At 53.0% G+C, this 24,961-nt stretch overlaps 1 protein-coding gene across 3 annotated transcripts; it reads left to right on the forward strand.

Moving 5' to 3' along the window:
- Window positions 1-3,575: 3,575 nt before the first annotated feature.
- Window positions 3,576-23,741, forward strand: ZNF385A (zinc finger protein 385A). 3 transcript variants are annotated; one of them, XM_054590995.1, is made up of 8 exons: window positions 3,576-3,626; window positions 9,925-10,061; window positions 17,380-17,490; window positions 19,102-19,264; window positions 21,164-21,406; window positions 21,766-21,935; window positions 22,163-22,258; window positions 22,407-23,741. In XM_054590995.1, the coding sequence occupies exons 1-8, from the start codon at window positions 3,617-3,619 to the stop codon at window positions 22,635-22,637; spliced, it is 1,161 nt and encodes a 386-aa protein (XP_054446970.1). In that variant the 5' UTR covers window positions 3,576-3,616; the 3' UTR covers window positions 22,638-23,741. The 3 variants fall into 3 exon arrangements, with proteins under 3 accessions (XP_054446970.1, XP_054446972.1, XP_054446971.1); XM_054590997.1 differs by lacking the exon at window positions 3,576-3,626 and adding an exon at window positions 8,747-8,845; XM_054590996.1 differs by lacking the exons at window positions 3,576-3,626; window positions 9,925-10,061 and adding an exon at window positions 14,067-14,201.
- The last annotated feature ends 1,220 nt before the right edge of the window (window positions 23,742-24,961 follow it).

The following is a 24,961-nucleotide window of genomic DNA, read 5'->3' on the forward strand; positions in this document are numbered from 1 at the left end:
TAGGAAAAGTCTGTGTTTATTGCAACTTCTTTCCCCTGAGAGCCAAGATTATAACCCCCAGGAACGATGAAACTTGTTTTGGAGTTCCCTTCTCTTAGGTGAAACAAATGATGGAAAGGGTGAAAGGAAGGCTTGACTCTTCTGCCCATCATTCAGCCCCACCAGGTCTGGTCCCTAACACCTACAAGGGAAGAAAAGAAATCCCTTCTCTTTAATGATTAGGGGAGATTGCAAAGGGGGAGGTCCAGGCTGAAGGTGGGGGAAGATGGTCCAGAAGACTCACTTAGGCTTCCCTAAATCAGAATGATGAAATGGGTTGAGAGAAAAAGCCACAGAACTAAATCAGAAGAAATTGGGATTTGGTTTTCTTTTTACTGCTTATTGTGTACTGGTGGATAAAGGAGGTGTTAAATGTATACATTATTTCCTTTAATTTCTATAAATAATCCTGTGAAATAGGTACAATTAAGCCCATTTACACAAGGAGAGACTGAGGTCCAGAGAAGTTATGTAACTTGCCCCAGGTCACACAGTTCCAGACTAGATTCAGATGAGATTGGATACATTCAGGGTAGTATAGCTATAGACTCTAGAGCAGACTCAAATTCAACCTTGTCTGTCTGTGAAAGCTCTCCTCCTTAGCCAGCATGCCATAAGGTTCAGGTCTTTGAAGAGAAATAAAAGTTAGGGTGTCCCTCAGTGTCCTCTGTCTCCTCAAGGCCTGTCCTAACCTGCAGCAAGAGAGAGGAGAGCAGTGCTAAAATCCTAATGGGATTGTTGGAGGCAAAGATGTCCACATCATGCTAGACCAGAATTCAGTCACCAGAGGGCAGCATAGCTACAAATTTATGGGAATTTAGGGAAGGGAGGGTATGAGGTCCCTCTCACCCTCTTCCTCCATCACCAGGACTATTCTTACTAACTTAGGCTCCTGCCTAGCAATACCTGCATCACCTCATGATATCTCTCTTGGGAGAGCAAACCTGCTCCACACTCAAATCTGTAACTTCTTGATAATTCTGTACCTCAGGAACCTCTCCTTAAATGAAGAGGGATTGATGGGGAAGAAGAGACCTGAAGAGGTAAAGAGCCATTCAACATTTACAAAGGTAGCAGCTGTAACAAGGCACTGGGAACTTTCTTGGGGGAGGGGTGGAGGTCAAACTTTAGGGGCTGGTTCTGAGATTTCTTACACTATCGTGAGGAGGAAATGAGGAAGGAAAATGGGCTTTGAATATTGGGCTGGTGTCATGGATGTGTATAGTGCCTGCACCTTTGAGACTCAGAGAGTAACAAGGTCTCTCACAATATAAGAAAGGAATTCTTAGGTTCAGAAATGCTGCAGATGTAATCTAGCACCAGCATCTCTGTCCCTGAACAGTAATTTTCAAGCTCTGGTCAGTTTTCCCTTCCCTATCTCCCAGCCCCTCCAGATGCCAGCCTCCCATCTTTGAGGCTTGAGTGATCCAGAGGGACATAAGGGTGGGGAGCTAGGAGGCCTGAGCCCTTTCCTTGTCTGCCGGAGATGGAAAGGAGGCCCTGGAAAGGGAGCAAGAGCAGCTGGGGGTGCAGGGAGAGGGAGGGGGCTCAGGAGAGGCAGCTGGCAGGCAGGAAGCTGATCTGGGGGTCTCAAGTTTCTTGACATCAATTAGAGCAGCCGGCCTGGGCTCATTAGTAGCCCGGGGTGCAGGGCTCATCAATAATGAATTCGCCCCACACACTAACCACCCCCCCTCAGCTGCCTGCAAGGTCACCCCGCCCTCAAGCCAGCTGACTCCCCTTGGTAAGCTAAGCAGCCCCTTTTGAGACCCTCTTAACTCGGAGTCCCTAGAGCAGTGTGGGAGGGTGGAAAAAGGCTTGAGGGCAAAGGGGTCTCTATTACCAGCCACGCCTGGTTTGTTCTAGGAGTCCACCCAGGAGGAGAAAGAATGGGAAGAGGCATGGAGGAGCGTGGGTAACCAGGTCTGGGGAGAAGCAGGCTTTGTGATGCTAGGGTTGGATGGCATGGTGGTAGGTCAGATCTGGAGCAAGTGGACTTCCTTTGATGAGCTCAGAGACCCCACATTCTCCCCTAAAGCCAGACTTGAACAGCAAGGGCACGGTACCCTAAGATCTCTGGGCCTCTGGATCAGAACAAGACCAATGCATTGGTAATCCCAGCATTCTCTTGCCCTTCAGCTGGAGCATCTTGGCAGGTGCCGAAAGAGATCTTTCTTCAAACCCACCAGATCAGTGGGGTGAGGACAAGAGACTGCTGAGGCACAGAAACAGGAACTTGAACTTCCTGTGCCTTAATTAGCCATCCAGTCCCAACTTCCCTGCACCAGGAATGCTAGTCTCCAGTACCCTTCCCTCCCTAGTGTTCCAAGATTCCAGTCCCGCCACCTTTCCACTCACCCCTTCCTTCCTGCCACCACACTCCCTAAATCTTAAGTGTTCTGTTTCCCAGTCACACCTCCTTTCCCTCTGTCTAGGGTTGGCCTGATGCTGGCTGCTGGGAATTCTGGGAGGGCCTCCTGCCACCCTCCCTCTCGGAGCAGGTACAGACAGGTCCAGCTACAGTAGCTGCACCTTCCCCAGACACCTCGAAGACTCCCAGACTCCAGCCTTATGCTGGTGTCCTAGTTGCCTGCCTCCAGCCAAGTCCCTTTTTGTCCTTAGAATACGTCCAGGGTCCTGTACTCTCTCTCCCCCGGACATTCTCTTCAGTCCATACATTCTGTCCTACCCTCCACCCTCCCCTCCACGTCACCAAACGCTTCCCACCAGGGCTCTTCAATTCAAGTTCACTTTAGTGGGGAGTACCCTGGGTTCAGGCCCTGGATAGATACTCCTATCCCCACCCCAGTCCATGTTATCTCTACAAAGTTGAACCCCAGTTCTGGATCATCTGTCATCTTCTGGTTGCCCTAATGACCTTAGCTGCAAGCTTCTATTTACACCTTTTTGGATCCATTGATTACGTTCTCTTCACTCAGACCTTCCCTAAGGACTTAGGCGTTTGGACCCCAGCCATAGATCAACCTGGTAACCATCTGCAACCCCACATTTAACCGAAGACCTAGCCCCCAGACATCCTGTTCCAAAGTGAGAGAAACTAGGACGCAAACATTCTCTGCACCCCACTCCCACCCCCGCTCAACCCATCACTTTGGAGAGGATCAAGGTGACCCACCCAACCCAGGGCCCGTCCCCCGCCCCGGAGTATTTAGGCATCCTCCACCCCATATCAGCCCATGACCAGACTTCCCGCCCTCAGACTCAGCCCTTCCCAGGAACCAAGGCATCTTAGTTTCCAGCCCCTCCATCACCTCACACCGTCTTCTAGATGTCTTGTTTCATGGCCCTGGCTGCAGTGACACAGTAAATCTAGGAGACCCAGGGGCAGCAACTAGAAAAGAAAGCGGGAAGGAGAAAGGAGGCGCCAGAACGCCCCCTCACGGAGCCCTGGGTGCCCGGGTCTCCCCCCTCCCTCTTCACCTGCTGCGGGCTCCGCCCCCGCTCCGCCTAGACCGGCCTCTGCTCCTCCCCCGACTCCTCCCCCTGTACCCCCAGCCCGGCCAGAACGGCCCCCGGGACAGAGCGACGCGGAACCCCGGGCGCCTGGGTCCCCAGCATGATCCTCGGTGAGTGGGCTCTACAGCTCCGGGCTCCAGGCTCCTGGGTCCCTCTCAGTAGGTCACCCCCCACCCCTCGCCACCTCCCCGGCACCGCGGTGACTGCGGCCGCCCGTCAGCGACCGGTTCCCCCTCCCCCTTCATCTGGCTCCACATCTGGGGTCTCCTCTTCCCCTCTTCCCCTCTTCCCCAAGCGGCCGCTTCTCCCGGTAATCGAGCGAGTGGTAAAGGGACAGGCAGAGCTGAGTGAGACCCCCTCCCCATAATAAGTATATTGCGTATTCATGAGGCTCATGAATATTATATGACCGTCTACGGGAGGTTGGGGGAGGGGGCTGGTCCTGGCCCGGTGGAGTTGAGGGGAAGGTTCTGACCTGTCTCCCCCCACCCTTAGTTCTGGCACTCCGACATCCTTCTGGGCCCAGGATAAGAGGGAAAGGAGGAAGTAGGGGGCGGGCGGGGGGGGGGGGGAGAAGATGGTGGTTATAGCTTCGAGGTGTATGTGGTGGGAGGTGGGAACCTGAACGCTGGAGATTAGGGGGCTGGGGAGAAGAAGAGGTGGGAAACTGTCCATCCCAGGGCCCCTGCGGTTCAGATCCTGTCTCCGCAGCCATCCTGCCCCAACACGCCAGGACCTGCCCCTCTCTCTCCCTGCTCTGGCTGCCTGGGCCCTTCCTTCCCGGCTTCCTTCTTCCTTCTTCCCCCCACCCCACCCCCATCTCTGCCTGTTGGAGGGGAGGGGGGACCAGCAGATGAACGGGCAACAGAGAGAGTAAGGATGGGGGAGGGGAACTCCCCCGGGGCTCTGACAACCCTTCAGCCACAGCCACCCCATCCTCATGACCTACATCTAAAGGGAACCCCGGTTGGGGGAGGAGAGGGACAAATGAGCTGTGTGCTGGACTCCTCGTCAGCTGGGCTCCAGGCCCCTGCTTCCAGATTGTCCCAAGGCCTGCTCTATCCTCTGACCTCTGACATCTGGCCTGACTAGATCAGTTCCTGGGCCCTGTTTATGGTGGGAGCCCCACCAACCAGGCCCAGACACCTGTGGTCTCCCCTCCCCCACTGGGGACACCTGGCTCCATGCTGGTGCCCCAGCGTTTGCCTGGCTCCTGCCTCAGCCCTCTGCTGTTTGTGTCCTTGGCTCTTTTTCTTTTCTTCTTTCATTTGACCCCTGTTGACTTCCCAATGTCTTTATCCCCTTCTTTGCACCTTCCTCCATCTCTTTCTTGCCCCCTCCTGCATCTCCTCATTCTCTCACCACTTTATGTCTGACCCTCTCCACCTGGCATTCCAAAATAGCTATTAAATAAATGAAGGAAAGGAGTCATGATTGACTGGTTGCCTGCCTCTTTCCCAAGGGTATCTCTAGCAGGGAAGAGCCTCCCACCCATCTGTGAAGATGACCCGAGAGTGATTCTCACCAGCACAACTTGGACTCAGGTCCCCAGAGCACAGGCTCCACATTCCTCCAACCTGCGCAAGCTCTGTACCCTGGCCCCACCCTAGGCATGGGCCCCACCCTAGGCATGAGGCCCAGGGACAGCAACATGCTTGTCCAGAACAGGCCAGTGTGAGCCATACTTCTCCTGGTCAGGACCTAAAGAGGACCTCAGGGACCTGCTCAGACCAGACCAAGAGCCCACTGCAGGAAGAATGCCTGGATCACCAGTTGGACCTCTACTACCTCTCCTTGGAGGACACTGTAATTAACTCCCTCCTTGTGCCCCACCACAGAGGGGCAGGAAGCCTTGTGACCCAGGCCCATATGTCTTAGCCCTCTTTGAGGAAAGAGGAGGAGAAGAAACTGACAGCTTGGGCTCAGGCCCCACCCTCAGGGCCCACACTAAGGTTTTCAGGCTCTGAATGCTGAGGTCTACTGAGTCTAGGAGCATGGTGGTCCTGCCCAGCATGTAGGGCCCAGGCTGCCTGTGGGCCCAGGTTTAAGGTGGTGGTTCTGGGCTCAAGTTCCCTATTCCAGGTCATTCTTACTGTCCTCTTCAGCTGGGCCCCTGGTATGGCAAAGGAGGAGCCATTGAAGGAGGCCCTTTCCTGTCAGATTTTGAGGATGTCCCAGGGGTTTTTTTTCTCTCTTCTCTTCCTGGCCACCTTCTGCCTTTGGTCCTGCCCTCCGCCCACATCCACCCTGGGGTTATTAGGGATGATGTTTTGAGTAGTTGTTCATAATCATCCCCTTGTCACTTTCATCTTTCACTTCAAAGCTTTTAGAACCCTCAGCCTACCTTTTGCCAAGATGGGGGAAATTGAGGCTGAAGGAGACCTGTACATGGGACTTGCTCAAGAAGGCAAGACCCAGGGTTTCAAGACTCTCCCCTCAATCCCCAATATTAGGCATTTCTGGGAAGGTAGAAGAGGGCAAATGGCCTGAAAAGGAAAAGAGATGGATTAGAGAAAAGACCCCAGTCTGGACTCCAGTCCAATTTCTCCCTTCGCCTCTGAGTCTAATTCCTCATGCTTTTCACCACCTTGAGTCCTAACAAAACTTGCAACCCTAACCCTGACACTTCTAATTTGAATTGTATCCTGGCTCATTCTCCAGAACAACAGTAACTCACAGCCCTATCCTAGCACTTTTCCTGGCTCCTGTTCCTACCCGTACTGGGCCACTCCCTGAGCCAGCTCATGGCAGACACTCCCATTCTTTACCAGGAGGGCTTGGAGCCTCAGACCCAACCTAAGATAGCCAAGGGGCTGGGACTCTTACCAGGCCAGAATTTCTGGGAAAGAAAAAGACCAGACCCCAGTGGGATGAAAGGAGTCAGCTGTGGCTTGGTCCTAGAGGGGAAACTTGAGTAGGATCAAAGTGCCTAGGGCAAGCTAGGGCACAGAAATGGACAGACAGACATCCATACAAGGATTTGAGAGTTTTCCCCTCTAAAGTTCATTGGGAACTGTCTTTAATAAAGCGTTTGGCAGTTCCCCACAGAGCTGGGTGGGGCTGTGTCTGTTGGAGGTAATTACTCTAATGAGCTACCCTCTGGAGTGACCTGCTCCAGCCAGGTCCCAGTTCCTCCCTGCCCTGCCCTGCCTGCCTGCGCAAGATTGCATGCACACACACTCCAGTTTGCTCTCCACCCCCTCTTCCAAACCTGCCTGAAGCCCTCACCTAGCTAAATAACAGAAACCCTGAATTTCCTACTTCATTTCCTGTTTCCCCAGTCCTTACTATATTCCTGCCTTTCTCCCCACCCCACCCCCTGCCATCCCTAGTCTACCCAGAAATGTGTAGGGCTTGAAAGCTCAGTGTCTGGAGCCAGACACCCAGGTTCAAATCCCTCACTAGCTGTGTGACCTTAGTTAATTAACTCCCCCTCTCTGAGCTGACTGTCATTATCTGTAAGATAAAGATTAATTTATTTAGTAAACATTTATTTATTGAGCTCCTTTGTGATATGTAAGCACTTTTTACATGGATTTGTTCAATCTTCTCAACAACTCCAGGAGACAGATATTCTTGCTCTCATTTAATAAATAAGAAATGAGACCAAGAGAGTCTGAGAAACTAACTAGTCACCCAGCTAGAGAGCAGTGGCTACATCTGCAGAGTCTATGTATGTATAGTGCCTGGCATATAGTGGCAACTATATCCCTCAAAAAGTGGCAACTATCATTATTTTCAGAAAAGGGGTTAGGGAGGGAACTGAGTCTTGGATTACCTGAAACCAAGAGACCTGCTTCAGCCCATTTGTCCTATAAGCTGCTATCTGCCCCTCTGCCCACCTTGCTTCCTTCCCTCACTCCATCCTTATTTCCCCCCTTCCTCCCACAACTCCACCCTCAGTAACCTCCCTCCCTGAGGGCTCATGTCAGTGGAAAAGATGAGTTGCTGGCTGTAGGAAACTGAGTGGCTGATACCTGGTTTCTTCCAATCGCAGGAAGTGCATGGAACTTGCTTTCCCCTTCCTCTCCTTGAATAAGATGGAAGCCTGCACACAGATCTTTGCTTCAGAGTTAAATTGGAGTCCTTTGGGGTTACGTAACAAAGAAAGAATTTGCTAGAGGGTGAAACAGATATTGATTTAAATCACAGCTCTGTTACTTATAAGCTGTGTGATATCAGCCAAGTTTTCAACTTCTCTGATCCTCAATTTCCTCATATGTCAAATGGGAAAAAATAGTTATCAGCTACCATAAAATTGTCAGTGCCTCAGAGATTCAATGTGATAATACTCAACCCCGGAAAGGGTCAAGAAGCTGAGTTGCTGTCTCTGGTGCTCTGGGGCGGGGCAAGTGCCAACCCCAAACCAGCTGCTAAGGGTGGCTGCTGGGTGCCTGGGACTCTGGGAGTGCTCAGGTTTCTCTCACCATTCCTGATGCCACCCGGGGCTCGTTAAGGCTGCCCTGGTCTTGTGTGCCAGGCAGGCGGGGGTGGGGTGCAGCGAAAAGAAGCTATGAGGGGACAGCCTGGAAAGGGGAGATGACTGAACTACCCCATCAGTCTATCTTTCCCCGTCTGTCTCTCCCTGTTGCTCTGTTTTCTGTCTGTTGGTCTTTCTACCCCAGTCTCTAGCTCTGTGTCCAGCTTTTCAGCAGTGTCCCTGTTTTTCTCTCTCATTTTACTCTCTTCCATCTCCCCAATGTTCTCTATCCTTTTCTCTCTGTGTCTGTGTCCCCTTTCTCAGTCACTTAATTCCTGCTTCTATCCGTCTTTTCCATTTCCTCTTACTTACTCTTATCTGTCTGTCTGTCTCCTTCCTCTCCTTCTACCCCACCCCAACTCCGAGAGAATGGACACAGGGTGGGAAAAAAAAAGAGGGAATGGACACAGGGTGTACAGACCCCTAGATGCCCAAGGGCCAAAGCCAAGCATCCTGACTTTCCCTTCAACCTTTAGACTCCTGGAGCCCACTCCCACAGTCTTGACCCTCTCTGACTCAGGCACCATGGCTACCCAGTCCTAGCAGTGGGTGGAAGAGACAGACCCCTCCAGACCTTTCTGGACCAGCTCCCTGCCCCCAGCTGTGCCTGAGTCCTCCCCACCCCCTCCCTCTCTCCTCCGATTCCCCTAATCCCTGCTCCCCCGCCCTCCCCTCTGCCCCACTTTTGCAGGACTCTGATTGGCTGATTCTGCTGACTGGACTGGGGGGGTTGCTGGCAAGGGAGAGGGCAGGGGGCAGAACCAAGAGAAGGGGACACTGTCAGGCCCAGGCCCCTGGGGGGCCAGGGCCAGGCCACTGCCTGGGGGCAGCAGGCACCAGAAACTAAAGGTATGAAAAGGGGCAGACTCTGTGGAGGGAGCAAGAAAGGATCTGGGGGACCCTCTGCCCCAGTAAGGTCAAGGGAGGACGGGCCAAGCTTGCAACCTCCTGGCTTTTCCTTTGTTCCTAGGAACCCCTGTTGCTAGCAGAGACTTGCTGGAGCAGTGAAGGGCAGCCAGAGTTTCACAACTGGTGGACAGGGAGGTCGAAGAAGGGAGCTGGGCCAGCGGAAGCCCAGAGGGGTCCTGAGGGCCTTTAGTACACCCCTTTGGAGCATGGTGGGGTTCCTTTTGTGGCTCTGGAGGGAGGAGAAGAAGGTCTGAGTGGGGAGGGGCGTAGCGGAGTGGCTGGTCTGGACTTTCATTTCCCCTTTGGGTCAGACCAACGCATTCCTCTCCCAGAAGCTGGGTTGTAGTTCCTCCTGCGGAGCTGGAGCTGAACACTCCCGGTTAGGCAGAGGGGAATGGGGGAAGACGGGAAGGTTGGGTGAGGGGCTCTAAAAGGGCCCCAAGTAGTCCACCTCCAGAGCAAATGCCACTAACCTACTACCCACTTCCACAGTTGACAGTTGTTAACTAAGAATTACGATTGTAACAAAATCACAACTCTTTGGGGAGCCTGAAAGATTCAGTAGCCCTCCTGCAAATATAGGCCTCAATATTCCCCTCTGGACAGTGGAATGAATCGCCCACCCAGCTATTCTCCTTGGAGTGAAGCCTAGCTTTTGGGATTCTCTGGAGGAAAGCAAAACCAGAAGAAGGGAGTGACCAGGGGCTCAGGGTTCCGAGGTCCTGCTGGTCCAGCAGGCAGTCTGCAGAGATCCGTGCTCTTCCTGGGTCTGTTTAATGCCTAATGCTTGGAGGAGGGAGGCTAGAGAAAGGGGAAGTGAAAGCCACCCAGAAGGGAAGGACCGGCTTGCACCCTCCCCCAGACCCACAGGGCACCGTGCTCCACTGCTCCGGAGCCAGCAAGCAGGGGAAGTATGTGCGCATGGGGGTCATACTTCTTAGTGTGGGGGCCCCAGTTGGGGAGTGAGAGAGATGGGCTTCTATCTTCCTGCCTCACATAATGTTTTCTCTGCCCTTCAGGCAGCCTGAGCCGGGCAGGGCCCCTCCCTCTGCTACGGCAGACCCCCATCATGCAGCCCCCGCTGGACCTCAAGCAAATCCTGCCTTTCCCACTGGAGCCGGCCCCCACCCTTGGCCTCTTTAGCAACTACAGCACCGTGAGTAGCAGCCTGCCAGCCTTCTCCACCTCCTGTGACCTCAGCTCTCCCTCGGATCCACCCTTTCTCTCTTCTCTTCCCCTTGTATCTAATTCCTTATCTCTTTTTAGAATCCCACCTCCCTTCTAGTCAGTTATAAGTATTGTTGGCTATCTGGTATATTATTAAGATAAAAATAATAGCTGATATTTGCTGAGGTCTTGCTATGGGCTAGACACTGTGCTAGGTGTTTTATGACCATCTCATCTAGTCTACCCTCTAGAAAAGCATGGAGACCTACATTGGTGGCAGTGACTACATGGAAGTGGGAGGGGTTATAGGATATCCAGAAAGAGGGAATAAGCAGGGGCAAGCAATCCTATTTGTAAGTGCCAGTCCCCTGGAGTCCATAGTTGGGTGGGTAGGGTGGGCAGGATTGGTCTTGAAGAACTGGTAAAGTCATCTAGATTTAAAACAGTTTGAAATAGAGAGCCATTATCCATTCTTGAGCAGAAGAGTGACTTCGGTAAGAGCAGTGTTTAAGGAAGGTGAGTGGAGCAGCTGAATGGAAGGGAGCGGAGGCTGGAGAAGAGTGGCCAATTTGGAGGCTGTCCCAATACTATGGGCCTATAGGGAAGCCTGGAATACCAGACTAGTGGGTATTTAGTGACAATAGCAACATGAGTAGAGAGGAAGAGAGATGGGCAAAATATTTCCAAGGAAATATTGACAAACCATGGTTCCCAACCAATGTTTGGGGGTTGAGGAGAAAAGAGGATTAATCAAGGGTGATTCCAGGGTTCAGGTCTCTGTGACTGGGAGGAAGAAATCACCTTGACAGGAGTAGAGGGTTGAAGGAGGAAGCTCAAGACCCAGCATGAGGCTACTGAATTCCCTTTAGAACATGGTGAGCTGGTGTACTAGTGGAACATTGAGCAGACAGAATTTGGGGCCTGGAGGCTGGGCTAGAGCTAAAGTTTGGGGGAAGTCAGCCATATTCAACTCACATAACTCACCATCAAACCATATTCACCTACAATCATGTATTGAGCATCACCTATGTACCAAGCACTGTGGTAGATGTTTCTGTACATGCTCTCATTTAATATTCACCACAACCCAACAAGGTAGACATTATTCCTCTTTGACATGTGGGAAGATAGAAACTAAGGCTCAGAAGAGTTTAGCAATTTATCTAAGTTGACACAGTATGTGCCTAACATGATTTGAACCCATAGCTTGTGACTCCAAATAGAGTTCCCTTAACACCACCGTTGCTTCCTCGAAACTCCTCCCATAGAATCCAAACCAATATTTGCATTGCACTTTCAAGTTTACAAGGTATTTTTCATATCTCAATCTTGATAGCAACCCCTGGGGTAGCTTTGATTTTATCCTCATTTTACAGATAACTATAAGCAAGGCATTTACTCTAGATACAATGGAGACATGAGGGTGAATATGATATGGTCCAGTCTTGAAGGAGCTTATATTGAGGGGAGAAATATAGACATGTGTACAGTGATCTGCGATGAAAACCAAAGGAAGTTCATAAATATTGGGAAACAGACACTAACAATAATTCAAGTGAACAAAAAAACTTATTTTGAGCACCTACTAAATGCTGGGGGCTGTGCCTGGCATCAAGGACACAAAATTCAGTATATACCCTTGGGGAACTCACAATTTAGTAGAAAAGATAGCAAGTTAACAGTTACCCTATAGTGTGAGAAGAGCTGTGTCACAGGCATTTAGCTTACAGGGAAGCCCAAGAGGGTGTCAAGAAAGACTTGCTGGGATCAACCTGAGCTAAGCTGGAGAACAAGAGGAAATAGGGATTGAATATACAGCAGGTGACATATAATTTGGGTTTTGAAGAACTAGTAGTAGGGTTTTTTTTAAAGGAGCCTTAGAGAACATTCCAGGCAGAAGCAAATAGCATGAAAAAGGTCTGAAAAGGAGCACTTGAGAATGTGCAATTGATTGGGTGTAACTAGAGCAGAAGGTGCTGGGGATATTATTCCCTCATCTAATTGCCTGGTCCACACTTACCATCAAGTCTCCAATCATTTCCCCCATTTTATAGATAAGGAAATGATGATCCAGAGAGGTTAAATGACTTGCTCAAGGTCACAAAGCTACTTAGTGATTCCCATAGATAATCCAGGGTTTCTGACTCCTCCAGGGTTCAGAGCTCCACTGCCTCTACTGGGGAGTGAGGACTAGCAATTTAAAGCCATGAGTGTGGATTAGCTTGGAGAGTGCAGCAAGGTGTTCAGCAGCACCAACTTTGGCATCTGACTGGTAGGATTTGAACTGATATTATTAAAGCACTGGCTATGTAGCCTTAGGCAAATTACTTAACCACACTGAACCTCAGTTTTACCAGCTGTAAAATAAGATAGAAATAGTACCAGCTCACAAGGTTGTGAGAATCATACTACAAAATCATAATGCCTAGCACAAAGTGAATGATCAGTTAGTGTTAGCTGCTATGATTATTACGTTATTGCTATTATTTTTATTTAAGGGAGGATCAGAGAGAGAAAGATAGTATGGCCAATGCCTCAGCCTTGAGGAATACGCAGAATTAGGTAGTGGGAACAGAAGGAGGCTACAGCAAAGGAAATAGAGGAGCCACTGGAGGGGGTGGGGACAGAATCACAGAACCAGGTTCCTGTAGAGTTGGAGAAGCCAAGGGAGAGAGTGTGGTGGGCTGTATCAATAGGGTCAAATTCTGTAGGGGAACAAAAGCTGCAAAAAGCTGCAGATGGGCTTTTGGCAATACTGTGCAGTGGTTAAGAACATGGCTTTGGAGTCAGGCTGCCTGGGTTTGAATTCAAATCCCAGTTCAGCCACTTCCTAGTTTACGACCTTGAGCAAATTATTTAACCTCAGTTCCCTTATCTATAAAATAAAGATAATAATAGTACTTAGAACAGTGGTTGTGAAGATTAAATTAGATAATCCACACAGAGTTTAGTACAGAGGCTGGCACATTCCAAGAGCTCAATCTGCATTAGCTGGTGGTGGTATTACTATTATTTATGGCAGAGTCTCTCCCTCCCTGGACTAAAACCTCCTCCAGATCGCTCTCCTAACCGGGCAGTTCCTACCCCTTTGACCCCTCCCTGTATTATGTGTCCCTCTGCCCTTGGACATCTCTCACAGTCTCCCAAAGACAGCCTCTCTATCTATATCTAGTCCCCTGTTTCGCTCATCTCTCTGCCCTAGGTGGAATGGGAGGTGGTGAAATCCAGAGATAAGAAAGGGAATCCTAGAACCTGCCCAGAGAGGATGAGGAGGTGTCTAGGGGAGTGGGCAGCTCTGCTCTCCTGCCCCTCGTCCCTCAGTGTTGCACCCACTCAACCGCAAGAGGGCAGCAAGTTCACGAAATATAAACTCTAGGGAACCTGGTTCTCCAGCAGGTGGCGGGCGAGAGAAGGAGGTAGGAAGAGGTTCGGAACGAGATCTCCAGCCTGAGGTCCGTTCTGCCCTAGGCGCCCGCAGCTCCAACCGTTCAGAGGAGTCTCAGAGAGCAGTGCCTGACACCCAGCTACCTGGGCTCGGTTTCCCACCCCTAGTAGAGAAAGTGACATGTAAAAGGGCATAGGGTCCGTGTGCAGGGGGAGCAGGGGAAGGGGACTCGGAAGAGAGGCTGCCAGCAGAGGAGTGAAGGTCAAGGAGGAAGGGATGAAAGAAAGGAAATATGTCCGAGCTAGAGAAACAGGGTTGTCCATAGGATTGGTGGGGACACTAGACCCAGTAAGGGTTCTCAGCTGAGGAAAGCCGAGGTCATCTGGTCAATGTCCCATCTCCAGGCCGAGCGGCCCTTCACACCATGACTAGTCTTCCCTGGAACGAGTGTCTGGACACGGACTCTCCCTCCTCTTTTCGCCCTAGCCCCTCTTCACCCGTCTTAGACTCCCTATGCCCGCCCCCGCCCTCCGCCCGCCTTCGGCCCCGCCTCCGGGGCGGATCCGGTCCCGGCCGGCACCGCCTCCCCTTCTCCGGGCCGGCCCGGCCGCACAGCCCCAGCCACCCGGGCTACGAGAGCCGCTTCCCTGGCCTCCCTGGCCTCCCTGGCCCGGTCAGGCTCGAGGCCCCCGCCCGGGTCCGCCACCCCAGGCCATGGAGCCGCGGCCCCCCGGGTCCCGCAGGGTAAGCCACCCGTTCCTTCCTCTCGCCCTGGCTCCCGCTGCTGCCGCAGCGCCCCCCACCCCCACCCCATCCCCGCCCGCCCCTGCGGGGCTGACTACCTCTCCCTTCGCTGGTCCTCGGGTTATCCGGCCCATCCCCCACGACCGGCGCGGCCCCAACCAATCTCTGGATCCCGGCTGGCGCCCTCAGGCTGCTGCCACCATACCTAGATACCCCAGACTCTGCTTCTCAGATCCTTGGAGTCCCCCAAATCTTCAGACATCCCGTCAGGTCCTACACCTACCCTGAAATTACTGTGCCTCTCAGTTCCCTCATATCTAGCCCTGACCCCATCCCAGTCTCTCCTTCCCAGCATCCCTCCCCCACCAGCTTCCACCTGCTCTTTAGACATCCCCCAGCTCTCTCGCTTTCCTATTTCTAACTGCCCTGTCCCTCAGGTCTTCTCATCGCTAAGATTCCACCCCCTTCCCTTTTCACCTATATTTTGGGGGGTGGGGAAGTGGGGTGGTCAAACAAGGGGCAGCAGATACCATCAGATAAAGGGCAATGGAAGGAAATATAATCATAGCCCCCCCCCCCTCCTGTTCCTGATCTGGTTTCCCCCATCCCTCCCCCTTGCCCTTCCCGATTCATTATGCCCCAGCTTCAGGGAGCAATTCCCCTTCATGTCTGCTATTGGAGGGCCAGCAGAAGGGGACCTTTTTGGGGACCTTTCCAGGTAGTTCCTAGGCCAAGATCCCAGGGAAGGGGCTCTGGAGTGGAATGGGCTCTGGGAGGTGTTGGCCTCCTCCCATCCCCAGAGAACCCTCATCTAGGTCACCAGGGCCTCTTGACCTTGGCCTGAAGCAGCACTTCAGTAGCTCACATTCCACCTGCGCAGGGATTGGGCCAGGAGCCCTCACTTCAGTCTGGTGTCTCTTCAGTTCCTGGAGGAGAGGGTGGGAAGGACCCACTTGAAAGGGTTGATGCCCTCTTCCCTGCCTACCCCCACCCCCAGTTGGTATTTATGGACTTAAACCTGAGGAGAGGGTTGTGCAAGAGAAAAGGTTCTAACCCTGGAGGAAGGACTCAAGTAGGGCAGGGACCATTCTCAGGGGACGGATGTTGGGATGGTCAGCCCACAAGTCATCCGCAGGGCACTGGGTCCTCAAGTCACTCAGGGGAGCAGGCTGGAGTGATGGGGTGGGGCACAGACAGAATCAGGAGCCTTTGCTCTCCCCTCTCCATCCCACTACTCTCTCCCTGTTATTCTAATCTACTTAGGTTTCCCGGCCCAGATTGGGTTTCTGTTTGAGCTGAATTCCATTCCCCACACAGCATGTGAGGAAACCTAGGGATTGAGGGGAACCCTGGGGCAGAGTTGGGGGCGTCTCTGAATAGGGAGGACCGAAGCCTGGAGACTGAGAGCTAAAAGCAGTCATCTCTCTCCTTTTTCTGATTAAAGCTCGTCTCCAACTTGATCTGTCTTTCTTCCTGCCAAACACATCATACATTCACACAGATAAACACACAGCTGAAGATTACACAACCTGGGCATTCATGGTGTCGGCAGAACCCCCGACACAGAAATGTTGATACATAAATGATATACACACAGCACGTGATGCTCTTTCACACCCCACCCATGCACAGATTGATCACAGCCTGCCTAGACACACACACACAGACACACCCATTCTCTGCGTTTGGCTATTCCTTGAATAGGTCCTGGGCTTTCAGGAGGTGAAAAGTGAGCCACTGAGAGGGGCTGCTTCCAGCCAAGGGCAGGCCAAGGGATTGACACTTCTCAGCTAGATCACTTATCTGAACCTGGTCATGGTTCCTGCCTCTACCACTACCAAATGGGACAGCCCTTTTCACAGGGATGTTAAAACCCCTTTTCTGACATTACCCCCAACTAGCCAGTGAGACTACTGGGGAGAGCAGAGGGAAGACAGGATGTGTGGGCTTTCCAGATCTGAATCACCTTCCTTTGCTTCACATTCCTGTCTCTCACTCTGGTGTCTCACTTGGAACCATAAAGTCCTAGGCACAGGGAGGGGCTCAGCAAAGGAGCTAAGGACTGCACCCACCAAGGCCCCAGCAACTGTTTTTTAATTGATCCTTCCACCTGGAAGATAAGAGTTCAGCTCTAATTTGGTTCCATATTTATGAGAGCCAAATTAGAGAAAAGTCTAGGAGGATCACCCAACCCTCCTCAGCCTCAGCTGCATTCCAGGCTTGCCTCTCCCTGGCTGCTTAGGAGCCAGAAGGGAGGATGGACGGCTGTGCAGGGAGGCAGTTTTTATGCCTCTAGGCCCCTGGCTCTATCCCCTGATAGCAGAAGGCCTCAGAGAGACATCCCCATCCTCTCCCCTCCTCACGTGAACTCCTGGCAGGAGACTGCAAAGACATCTGCTGACCCAGGGTGGGGGCAGAGACTTTCTAATCCCGCCCAGCCCCATAGCCCTGCCCCAGAAGCCCTGTGATCAGAGAGAAAAAGAGAGTTCAGAAGATCTCTGGGCTACTTCAGGCCAACCCAGTTGCTTAGGTTCCCCCACTTATTCCCCATTATTTGCTAGAGCCTATTCTCTCCTGAGTTCTTTTACTCCCTTTAAAAGCTGTTGCCTTAAAGAGAGGTTCAGAGAATGAGTATGTTAAGGTAACCTGGAGCCCCGAGATAGGAAGTTGGAAACATCTGTCTCCTGGGACCAGAAGCTTGGCTTAGTAGACAGACAGTCTTGCCCCAGAGGGGAGACCAAAAAAGCCTTAACTGAAGGCCCTAGGATCTGAGGTGCTTTGAGACTTCCTGTCAGTGGGCCTCTGGTAGATCAGCCTAGCTCTAGGGTAGTTCAAGGTGACAGAGCTGGATTGGCTCCTCAGGGTATGATGGACCAATGCAGGAATCCAGGTTCAAGTTCCAGCTCTGCTATTAACTTATGGTATGACCTTAGGCACACCACTTCTACTTTCTGTCAAATGGGAACACTGGGCCAGTTGATCCCTCAGGTCCTTTCTAGAGCTGCAAAGATGGGGCTGGGAGGGAATCCAGAAGGACTGAGACTCAGAGCCCTCAGGCATACTGAGGGATAGGGAGGAGGCTCTGGGGGCTTTGGTTCAGCCCAGCTGCCGCCACTGAGGGGATGATGGACATGAGCTCGTGCTGGAACTCCTGGCTCACCTCAGCCTGCCTCCACAGATGGACCCTGTACAGAAGGCTGTGCTTTCCCACACTTTTGGGGGACCCTTGCTCAAAACCAAGCGGCCCATCATTTCCTGTAATGTCTGTCAGATCCGCTTCAATTCTCAGGTAAGAAACTCAGTCACTCATCCACCCAATGGGTGGGGGAGGGGCGGCCAGGGACTCTTGGGGGAGGACATAGGCTGGGAGCTCTGGGGGAGGGGCAGGGACTAAGGGGATACCAGGGGGAAAGCAGGGAATGGGGTACTGTAGGAGGGGCACAGAATGATAAAAGGCACTTGAAAAGTCCAAGAGATGACTATATTTCAGCGTGAAGTACAGCAGTCTCCTAAGGCTGAGCACTCCCTCCCTTAGGGACTGGTGTATCCCTGGCTCAGAACTTCTTGGAACACAGGTGGCCATCAATGTCTCGGTAGGAATGTGGCCTCTGGCCCACTGGTCCTTGGGAGTAGAACTGAGTTAGGTTATTGGCTTCTCTGTAGAGCCTGTGCCCTCCTTGGCCTCTGCTGAACTCCTCCCCTGGCTCACCCACTTCCCTCTAACCTCATGGCTTCCTCCTCTCCACCCTCCTCCCTCCAAATCACACACAAAGCCTGGCCCCCACTCCCTTCCATGGGACTTTCCCATGGGGAAGAGCCACCAAGAACTCAGACCCTAGGTATCTGGCCTCCCAGATTTTCTCCCTCCAAGGCTCCCTTGGGACTTCTGTGTGGATCTAGAGGGGGCTTTGTGAGGGGCAGATTCTAAGAGCTTTTGGAGAAAAACAGCAGAGCCTCATTCTGCTGAGCAGGGGAAAATAAAGCATGTTCTGTTTCTCTACCCAGTCCACACATATACATACCATGCTGCCAGGCTCTGCACACCACCGCCCCACCCCTGGGCTGTCAATCTTTTTCTGCTTATCCACATCTTTTTTATACACTGTTCCTGTCTGAATGACCTTGTAGCTCCAGGATTGTATATTCTTAGCAGGGGGTGCATATGGTGCGAGGGTGGAGCCAGGACCAACCCAGCTTTAGGCCTCCCCTTCACCTCAACCCCAGGCTCCACTCACTGGTAGGGGGTGGAAGACCAGAAGGGTGGGGGCCAATAGCAGACAGTCCTCCCCTCCTTTTGCCCTCCATCCCTCCCCATCCAAGCGGCTCTGTTTTGACAGCTGTCTCTGCTGCTTTCTCTGTCTCCAGAGCTGGGCTTCGGGCCAGGGTCCTCAAAGGTGTCTGTAGAGGCTTGAGGGAAAATGAGACCCCGGGGGCAGCAGTCAGTGTAGTGCCCAGGCATCAGAGCTTCTGGGACTCTCAGAATGAGGGTGGAAACAGCAAAGGCTGGATCCTGGGACCACCGCACACAGGCCCAGGGTCTAAGAGGATGCCCACTGGCTTGATTGCTAGGCCCCTGCCATTTAAGATTCTGTAGGTGTGGAGTCCTCCCTCACCTCACAACTAGGTGGGAAGCCTGAGTCAGCAACCAGGCCATGGGCGTGGTAGTGGGTGGAGCCTGGGCTAGGTAGGGATCCAGGTTCCCAGGGACTCAAACTTGAGAAGCTAGTCCAAGCCCCAGGAATAAGCCAAGCTCCTTAGCATGGGGCGTTACATCTCACTGGTGTAGGGAGAGATTCGCTGCATCCTGCTGAGACCACCCCAGTACCTAAAAGAGCTCTGTGGGGAGAATTGTCAGATGAAAGGTGATCTCAGTTTCCATTTTCTCCCTCCATCCCTACAGAGCCAGGCTGAGGCACACTACAAGGGTAATCGCCACGCCCGAAGAGTCAAAGGCATTGAGGCTGCCAAGACCCGAGGCAGGGAGCCTGGCGTCCGGGAACCTGGAGACACAGCTCCCCCAGGCAGCACACCCTCAAATGGGGATGGTGTAGCCCCTCGTCCAGGTATGTCTGACTCCCCCATATTCTTCAACTGATCTTATCTTCTCTGTTCTTTTCCCACTTCCCAGAACTCTCCTTTGCTTCTTTCATCTCTCTCTTCCTCAGCCCCCTCCTCACCCTCACCCCCACCCCCACCCAAGGTGAGTACTGGAGCCAAGTACAATGATACAAAATTTCCATCCTGTCACCCCACCCCCACCTCAGCTCCTCACAACAGAGTTCCCACTGTCTGTTCTCCCCACCACCCAGTGACTCAGAAAGGGGCTAGGGTGAGGCCACCTGGCAAACTTCCTCAAGAAAAAGGGAACTGTCAAATCCAGGGAGAGGCCCCTTCATCTTGGGAAGAGGAGTAGGGAGGGAGTCAGGATATCTGAGGGCCTGCCCAATGGGGCTCCCCTTGGGGAAGACTGAAAATGCAGGAAACCTAGGCAACTCTCTGCATAATCTTGGGTGGACCATTTGACCTTTCCAGGCCAGAGTTTTCTTTCCTTTAAGGTATTTACCGGGTTTACAGAAGGCAACTCTGAGGTTCTTTCTCCCTCATGGCTAGTGGCCATCTTCATACATATTCCCAGCCAAGAAACTAGAAAGAAGGACTAGCAAGATGGGAAGATATGAACCACCCCATCCTGGGATTACCACATCAGATGTCACTTCTGGCCAATTACAGAGCGACCCAGCAGCCCATTTCCTCCTTATCCTTGCCTGTCCTTGCTGCCCCCCCCTAAGCAGAATGAGAACCAAGCATGTATACCACCACCTTGGGAACAGGCCCCTACTCTCAGCACACACACACACATACACCCCCCTTTGGCAATACACAGAGAAGGTGGGCAGGTGAGCTGAGTTCTAACTGTGCCCTGGCTGCTTCTTAGCCTAATCATCTTGGATTAATTTGATAACATCTCAATAAAATAGGGATGATGATGGTGGTGGTAGGTAATATTTCTTCAATAGCACTGTTCTAGGTGCTTTATGCATATTACCTCATTTAGTTCCTATGGTATCTCTCTAAGGAGTTAAGGATACCTGCCCTGCTTTTGTAAGCCATGATGTCCTATCTGGACTGAGATGTAAGTGTGCTATCTGGATTGAGATGGAGATAAAGGATGTCAGAAATGAGTAAGTGAAATAAAGGGAAATATCACACTATGGACAAGCAAATGGACACCTGCAGGGGTCAGGAGGTCGCCTCTCACCAGCTCCCCACCCCCACCACCAGCCTCCTCATAGCCCGGAAACTGGATCGGCTGCTGGAGCAAGAATGGGAGCGCTAGAGTTTCCCCTGTACAGTGGCCAGAACCCAGTGCTGAGGCCTAGGGCCTGTGCATCTTTAATCGAGCCATGAATTATAGAGCAGTCCTCATCCCTGTCTCATCCCTCTCCGGTTCTGCCGTTTCTGTTTCCCTTTGCTGTGTCTGCCTTCTCAACCTCTCCTTGGTCATCCTGCCTCTGTACCTTCCTAGAGTTCTTTGGCATCCTTCCCTGGGCACTGGTCTGGGAAGGGGCTAGCCAGGCAGGAAGCCCGGGTCAGCTGGCAGACCATTGAGGGGTGCATCCTTGTCCCATGCCTCTCCCCCGACTAGGCTGGCTACCAGCTTCACCCTGAAGGAGATGCCAGTGGGGCTGGACAACCCTCTTCCCCCCATCTCCCTCCTTTACCCCCACCCCCGTCATTCCCAGTTTATGGAGAGTGAGCCAGGCTTTTCAGTCAGTCTCACACCCAGCCTGCGGCAGCTGGACCACATCTGGCTCTGGCCCAGCATGAGAGCATGCATGTTGTCACAGGGTGGGGACTCCTGGGCTCTTGCCCTCCAGGAAATGGGGGTGGGTCTCCTCCACATAAAGAATCTTCTTCAAAAGCCATCTGGGGTGACCCCTATGTTTCTCCCACAACAACAGTTTCCATGGAGAATGGACTGGGTCCAGCCCCAGGATCCCCAGAGAAACAGCCTGGCTCCCCATCCCCTCCCAGTGTTCCGGAGACTGGTCAGGGTGCAACCAAGGGTGAAGGGGGGACTCCAGCCCCAGCTTCCCTGCCTGGGGGTACCAAGGAAGAGGAGGAAAAGGCCAAGCGGCTGCTCTACTGTGCCCTGTGCAAAGTGGCAGTGAATTCCCTGTCCCAGCTTGAGGCACATAACAAAGGTATGGACTTCTTTGCCCCCGCCCCCACTCCCCTGTCCTCAGCTCACTTCCGTTCCCTACACCCTAACTCCCATAGCTTCTAATACCCCTGTACCCTCCAAGACATACCTACCAGCTTATCTCTTTCCTTAATTATCTCCACCATTCCTTAGCCCCTTTCTTCCTCAATCCCCCTCCTTACCTTACTTCTTTTACCTAGGACTGCCCCCTGGCCTACCCTGTGCTTGGATGGGATGGCTTGGAAACTCCCCACTCTTTGATGCCTCCCATATCATAATTGGGAATGTGGGCATTTGAGGCCTAATAGGCCTGGAGAATTTTTCCTTCACTCCTTACCTCCTGCCTTCTATGGGTTTCAGGTACTAAGCACAAGACAATACTGGAGGCCCGAAGTGGGCTGGGCCCAATCAAAGCTTACCCTAGGCTGGGGCCTACCACTCCTGGGGAGCCAGAGGCCCCTGCCCAGGACCGAACCTTCCACTGTGAGATCTGTAATGTCAAGGTCAACTCGGAGGTCCAATTGAAACAGGTGGGTCCAAGGCCCTTCCCAAGAATTCTGGGAGTTCCACCCACTAAGCGGGGAAGGGAGAATGGGTTGTGTGAATGAGGGCTCTTCTACAGGGTCACCATTCCTTGGTTCCACAGAAGGGGCCTGGCTGGTACTTGGGCTGTGATTGCCACTTTCATGGTCCTGCCTCCTGGGGGTTGCTCCTCTCCCCTGGGGCTCACAGGCCCCTAACCCACTCACTCCTGCAGCACATTTCCAGCCGGCGGCATCGAGATGGCGTGGCCGGGAAGCCCAACCCGTTACTGAGCCGTCACAAGAAGCCTAGGGGCGCCGCAGAGCTGGCGGTAAGGCCCTGGGTGCTGGAAAATTTGGCAATGGGGGAACCAGTGCGGGAAGGAGAAGGGGACTCCGGTCACCTAGAGTGAGATGGGGTGTGCGGGTCCAAAGAATGACTTCTCCCTCTCTTCCCGCCTCCTCCCCCCACCCCTGTAGGGCACGCTGACTTTCTCCAAGGAGCTGCCCAAGTCCCTGGCCGGCGGCCTGCTCCCCAGCCCCCTGGCGGTGGCTGCGGTAATGGCAGCGGCAGCAGGCTCCCCGCTTTCCCTGCGCCCGGCTCCAGCCGCACCTCTTCTCCAGGGGCCACCGATCACCCACCCCCTGCTCCACCCAGCCCCCGGGCCCATCCGAACGGCGCACGGACCTATCCTCTTCTCCCCCTACTGACCTATACCCTGAACCCCCTCCCATTCAATGCCCCACCTCCAGCCGGGACCCAGGCCTCCGGGCTCCCAGCCCGCTCCTCCTCCCGGCACTCCCTGAATGATCTCTCTCCTTCCCCCCCACCCCGAGGTACGGGGTTCCAGGAAAGGGGAGGGGTAGTGGGGGAGGGGGGCTTCAGAAGGGGGGGAACACCCCAGATCTCAGGGAACCCCGCCCCCTGCCTTTCCCTCTCCCCTAGAAAAGGGGGGGCCGTCTCACCCCGAGCCCCCTTGGAGACACCCCCCCTCCCAAAAGCCATGTCCATCCAGCCCTTCCCCCCAAACCTAGCACAAAACGGGGTTCACAAGCCATGGTCGGGGTCCAGGGGGCAGAAATGGATTTTCTTGGCAATAAGCGGACTCTGGGATTCCAGCCCCCTACCCCAAAATTGAAGCGCTTCCGTGAACACTCCCGTCCTCCACAGGGGGAGGGGAACAGGCGGGATCTCTCATAAGCACTTTGGTTTTACCGCCTGCAACCTCACTGTGCCCGCCCCGCACCATGCTCCTGCCCCAGGTCTAGCTGGGCCCATCGCAGGGGGCAGCACTTGGAGGCATCTCTGGCACTTGGGTGGGACCAAGTAGATGCCCCTTATAGACCCTTCCCTCACCTTCCTCCCCAGTACAGATTCCATTCTTTTCACCAGCACCCATCGCCCAAGGGGTACCGAGGGGGGCAAGGGGTGTCCAGTCCAAGCCCACCCCCCCGCCTCGCCTTCCGCAAAACTGTGAGCAAAAAGCAATAGAAGCCTCACCCCCGCCCCTCCCCTTTCCGCAAGATTTGCAGTCTGTAGCCTCCCCCATCCCAGCTCCTAGACCTCATGGCTGTCCACTTCCACCAGACACCACAGTACAGCTGGGGTGGGGGCGTGATCTCCCCCCCCCCACCCCATGATTTCCGTCTTGTCAGCCCTTCCAGCCACTGACCTAGGAGGGGTATGGCCCCCCACTGGCCTTCCCCTCCCCATCAACTCTTTCTGCTTGATGATGTAGCAACCGTGGCGCCCGACCCATGTCTTTCCCTTTTCCCTCTCCCTGACAATAAAGTCTGGATTCGTTGCCCTCTGTCCTTCAGTCTCAGACTTTCAATCTTTTCCCGCTGTTTTGGGGAGCAGTAACATCGGGATATGTAGCTGTATGGTGAGGGAGACAGGCACACATGAAAGGACAAAAAGAAGGAAGGGGTTAGGAAAACGGAGGTGGGAGGAGGCAAGATCTGAGGCTTCTGCAAAGCTAGCAGAGGCTCCCCATCGCACTAACCCCCACTCCGGTCCAGCTCAAGTGTAAACTTGGCCCTGGGGAATCATTCTGCGTCCAGGTCTCGGATTGCAGCCATGGCTGTTGAGAATACTCCACAACTCCACAAGGCGGCGCCAACGACATGAAAAAGGAGTCTCCCTTAGCGTAAGACTCCAGTGGTGTGTCTAGCGAGACAGGTCTAGACCCGGTCTCAGACAAAGGAAAAAAAAATCAAGGTTTTTGTGCCTCTGGTAGGAAACCCACGCCAGAAGCAGGCAAGGCATGAAAAGAAGTGGGGGCAGGGACCGGGAATCTGACCTCTACACTCTGCTTTGCCCCATATAAATAGTGTCCTTGGGTTAGTACTTCCCTTCTTTGGACCCCAGTTTCCGTAACTGCAAAATGAGCCCGTTTGGATCTCTTAAAAATTTACTAAGACTTCATGTATCCAAGACCAAAAAACTGGGACTGTATTATTTACAGATATGCTAGAATACCTTCTCATCTTGTGCCCTAAGTGTTCTGTGAAACAGAAGAGCACACTTTTCTCTTATATAATGGGGGGTGAGGGTGAGAGAGGTCTCCTCTCTATCTGCAGAATTCACTTCAACCACACACTCCCAAAAGTAGCCAATGACTCTCCGACCCCCTCCCCCTAACCCTGCTGGGTGACAGAAAGTTCAGGCAAAAAAAGGCTAGACCCGGAACCCAGAATCACCATGGCATCCTGAGTTGCATCATTGCTCATTTCCTCCTTTCTACCCCCCTTCCCAGTCTTACAGATGAAAAGGAGAGGGAGGTTGATGGCTGTTAAAGAGGAAGGGGAGGGGAATAGGGGCCTCCTGGGTTTGGTCTGGAAGTCTGGGTTCAGAAATGGAACCCAACAAGGAGTTTTGGGTTTGTTTGCTTGTTTTTATGTTCAGGTCTTTTGAACTAAAAAAATTTAAAAAGACAGAGACTGTATATCTAGATCTCTGGCCCTATAGGAGAGTGAGTGGAGAAAAGCAGGGGCTGGGTCACCTTTGGGGAGAGATAGGGACTAGAAGAAAT

Source organism: Pteronotus mesoamericanus, unplaced genomic scaffold, assembly GCF_021234165.1.
Source record: "Pteronotus mesoamericanus isolate MK-2021 breed Mesoamerican mustached bat unplaced genomic scaffold, CSHL_Meso_final scaffold_21, whole genome shotgun sequence".
Classification (NCBI taxonomy): domain Eukaryota; kingdom Metazoa; phylum Chordata; class Mammalia; order Chiroptera; family Mormoopidae; genus Pteronotus; species Pteronotus mesoamericanus.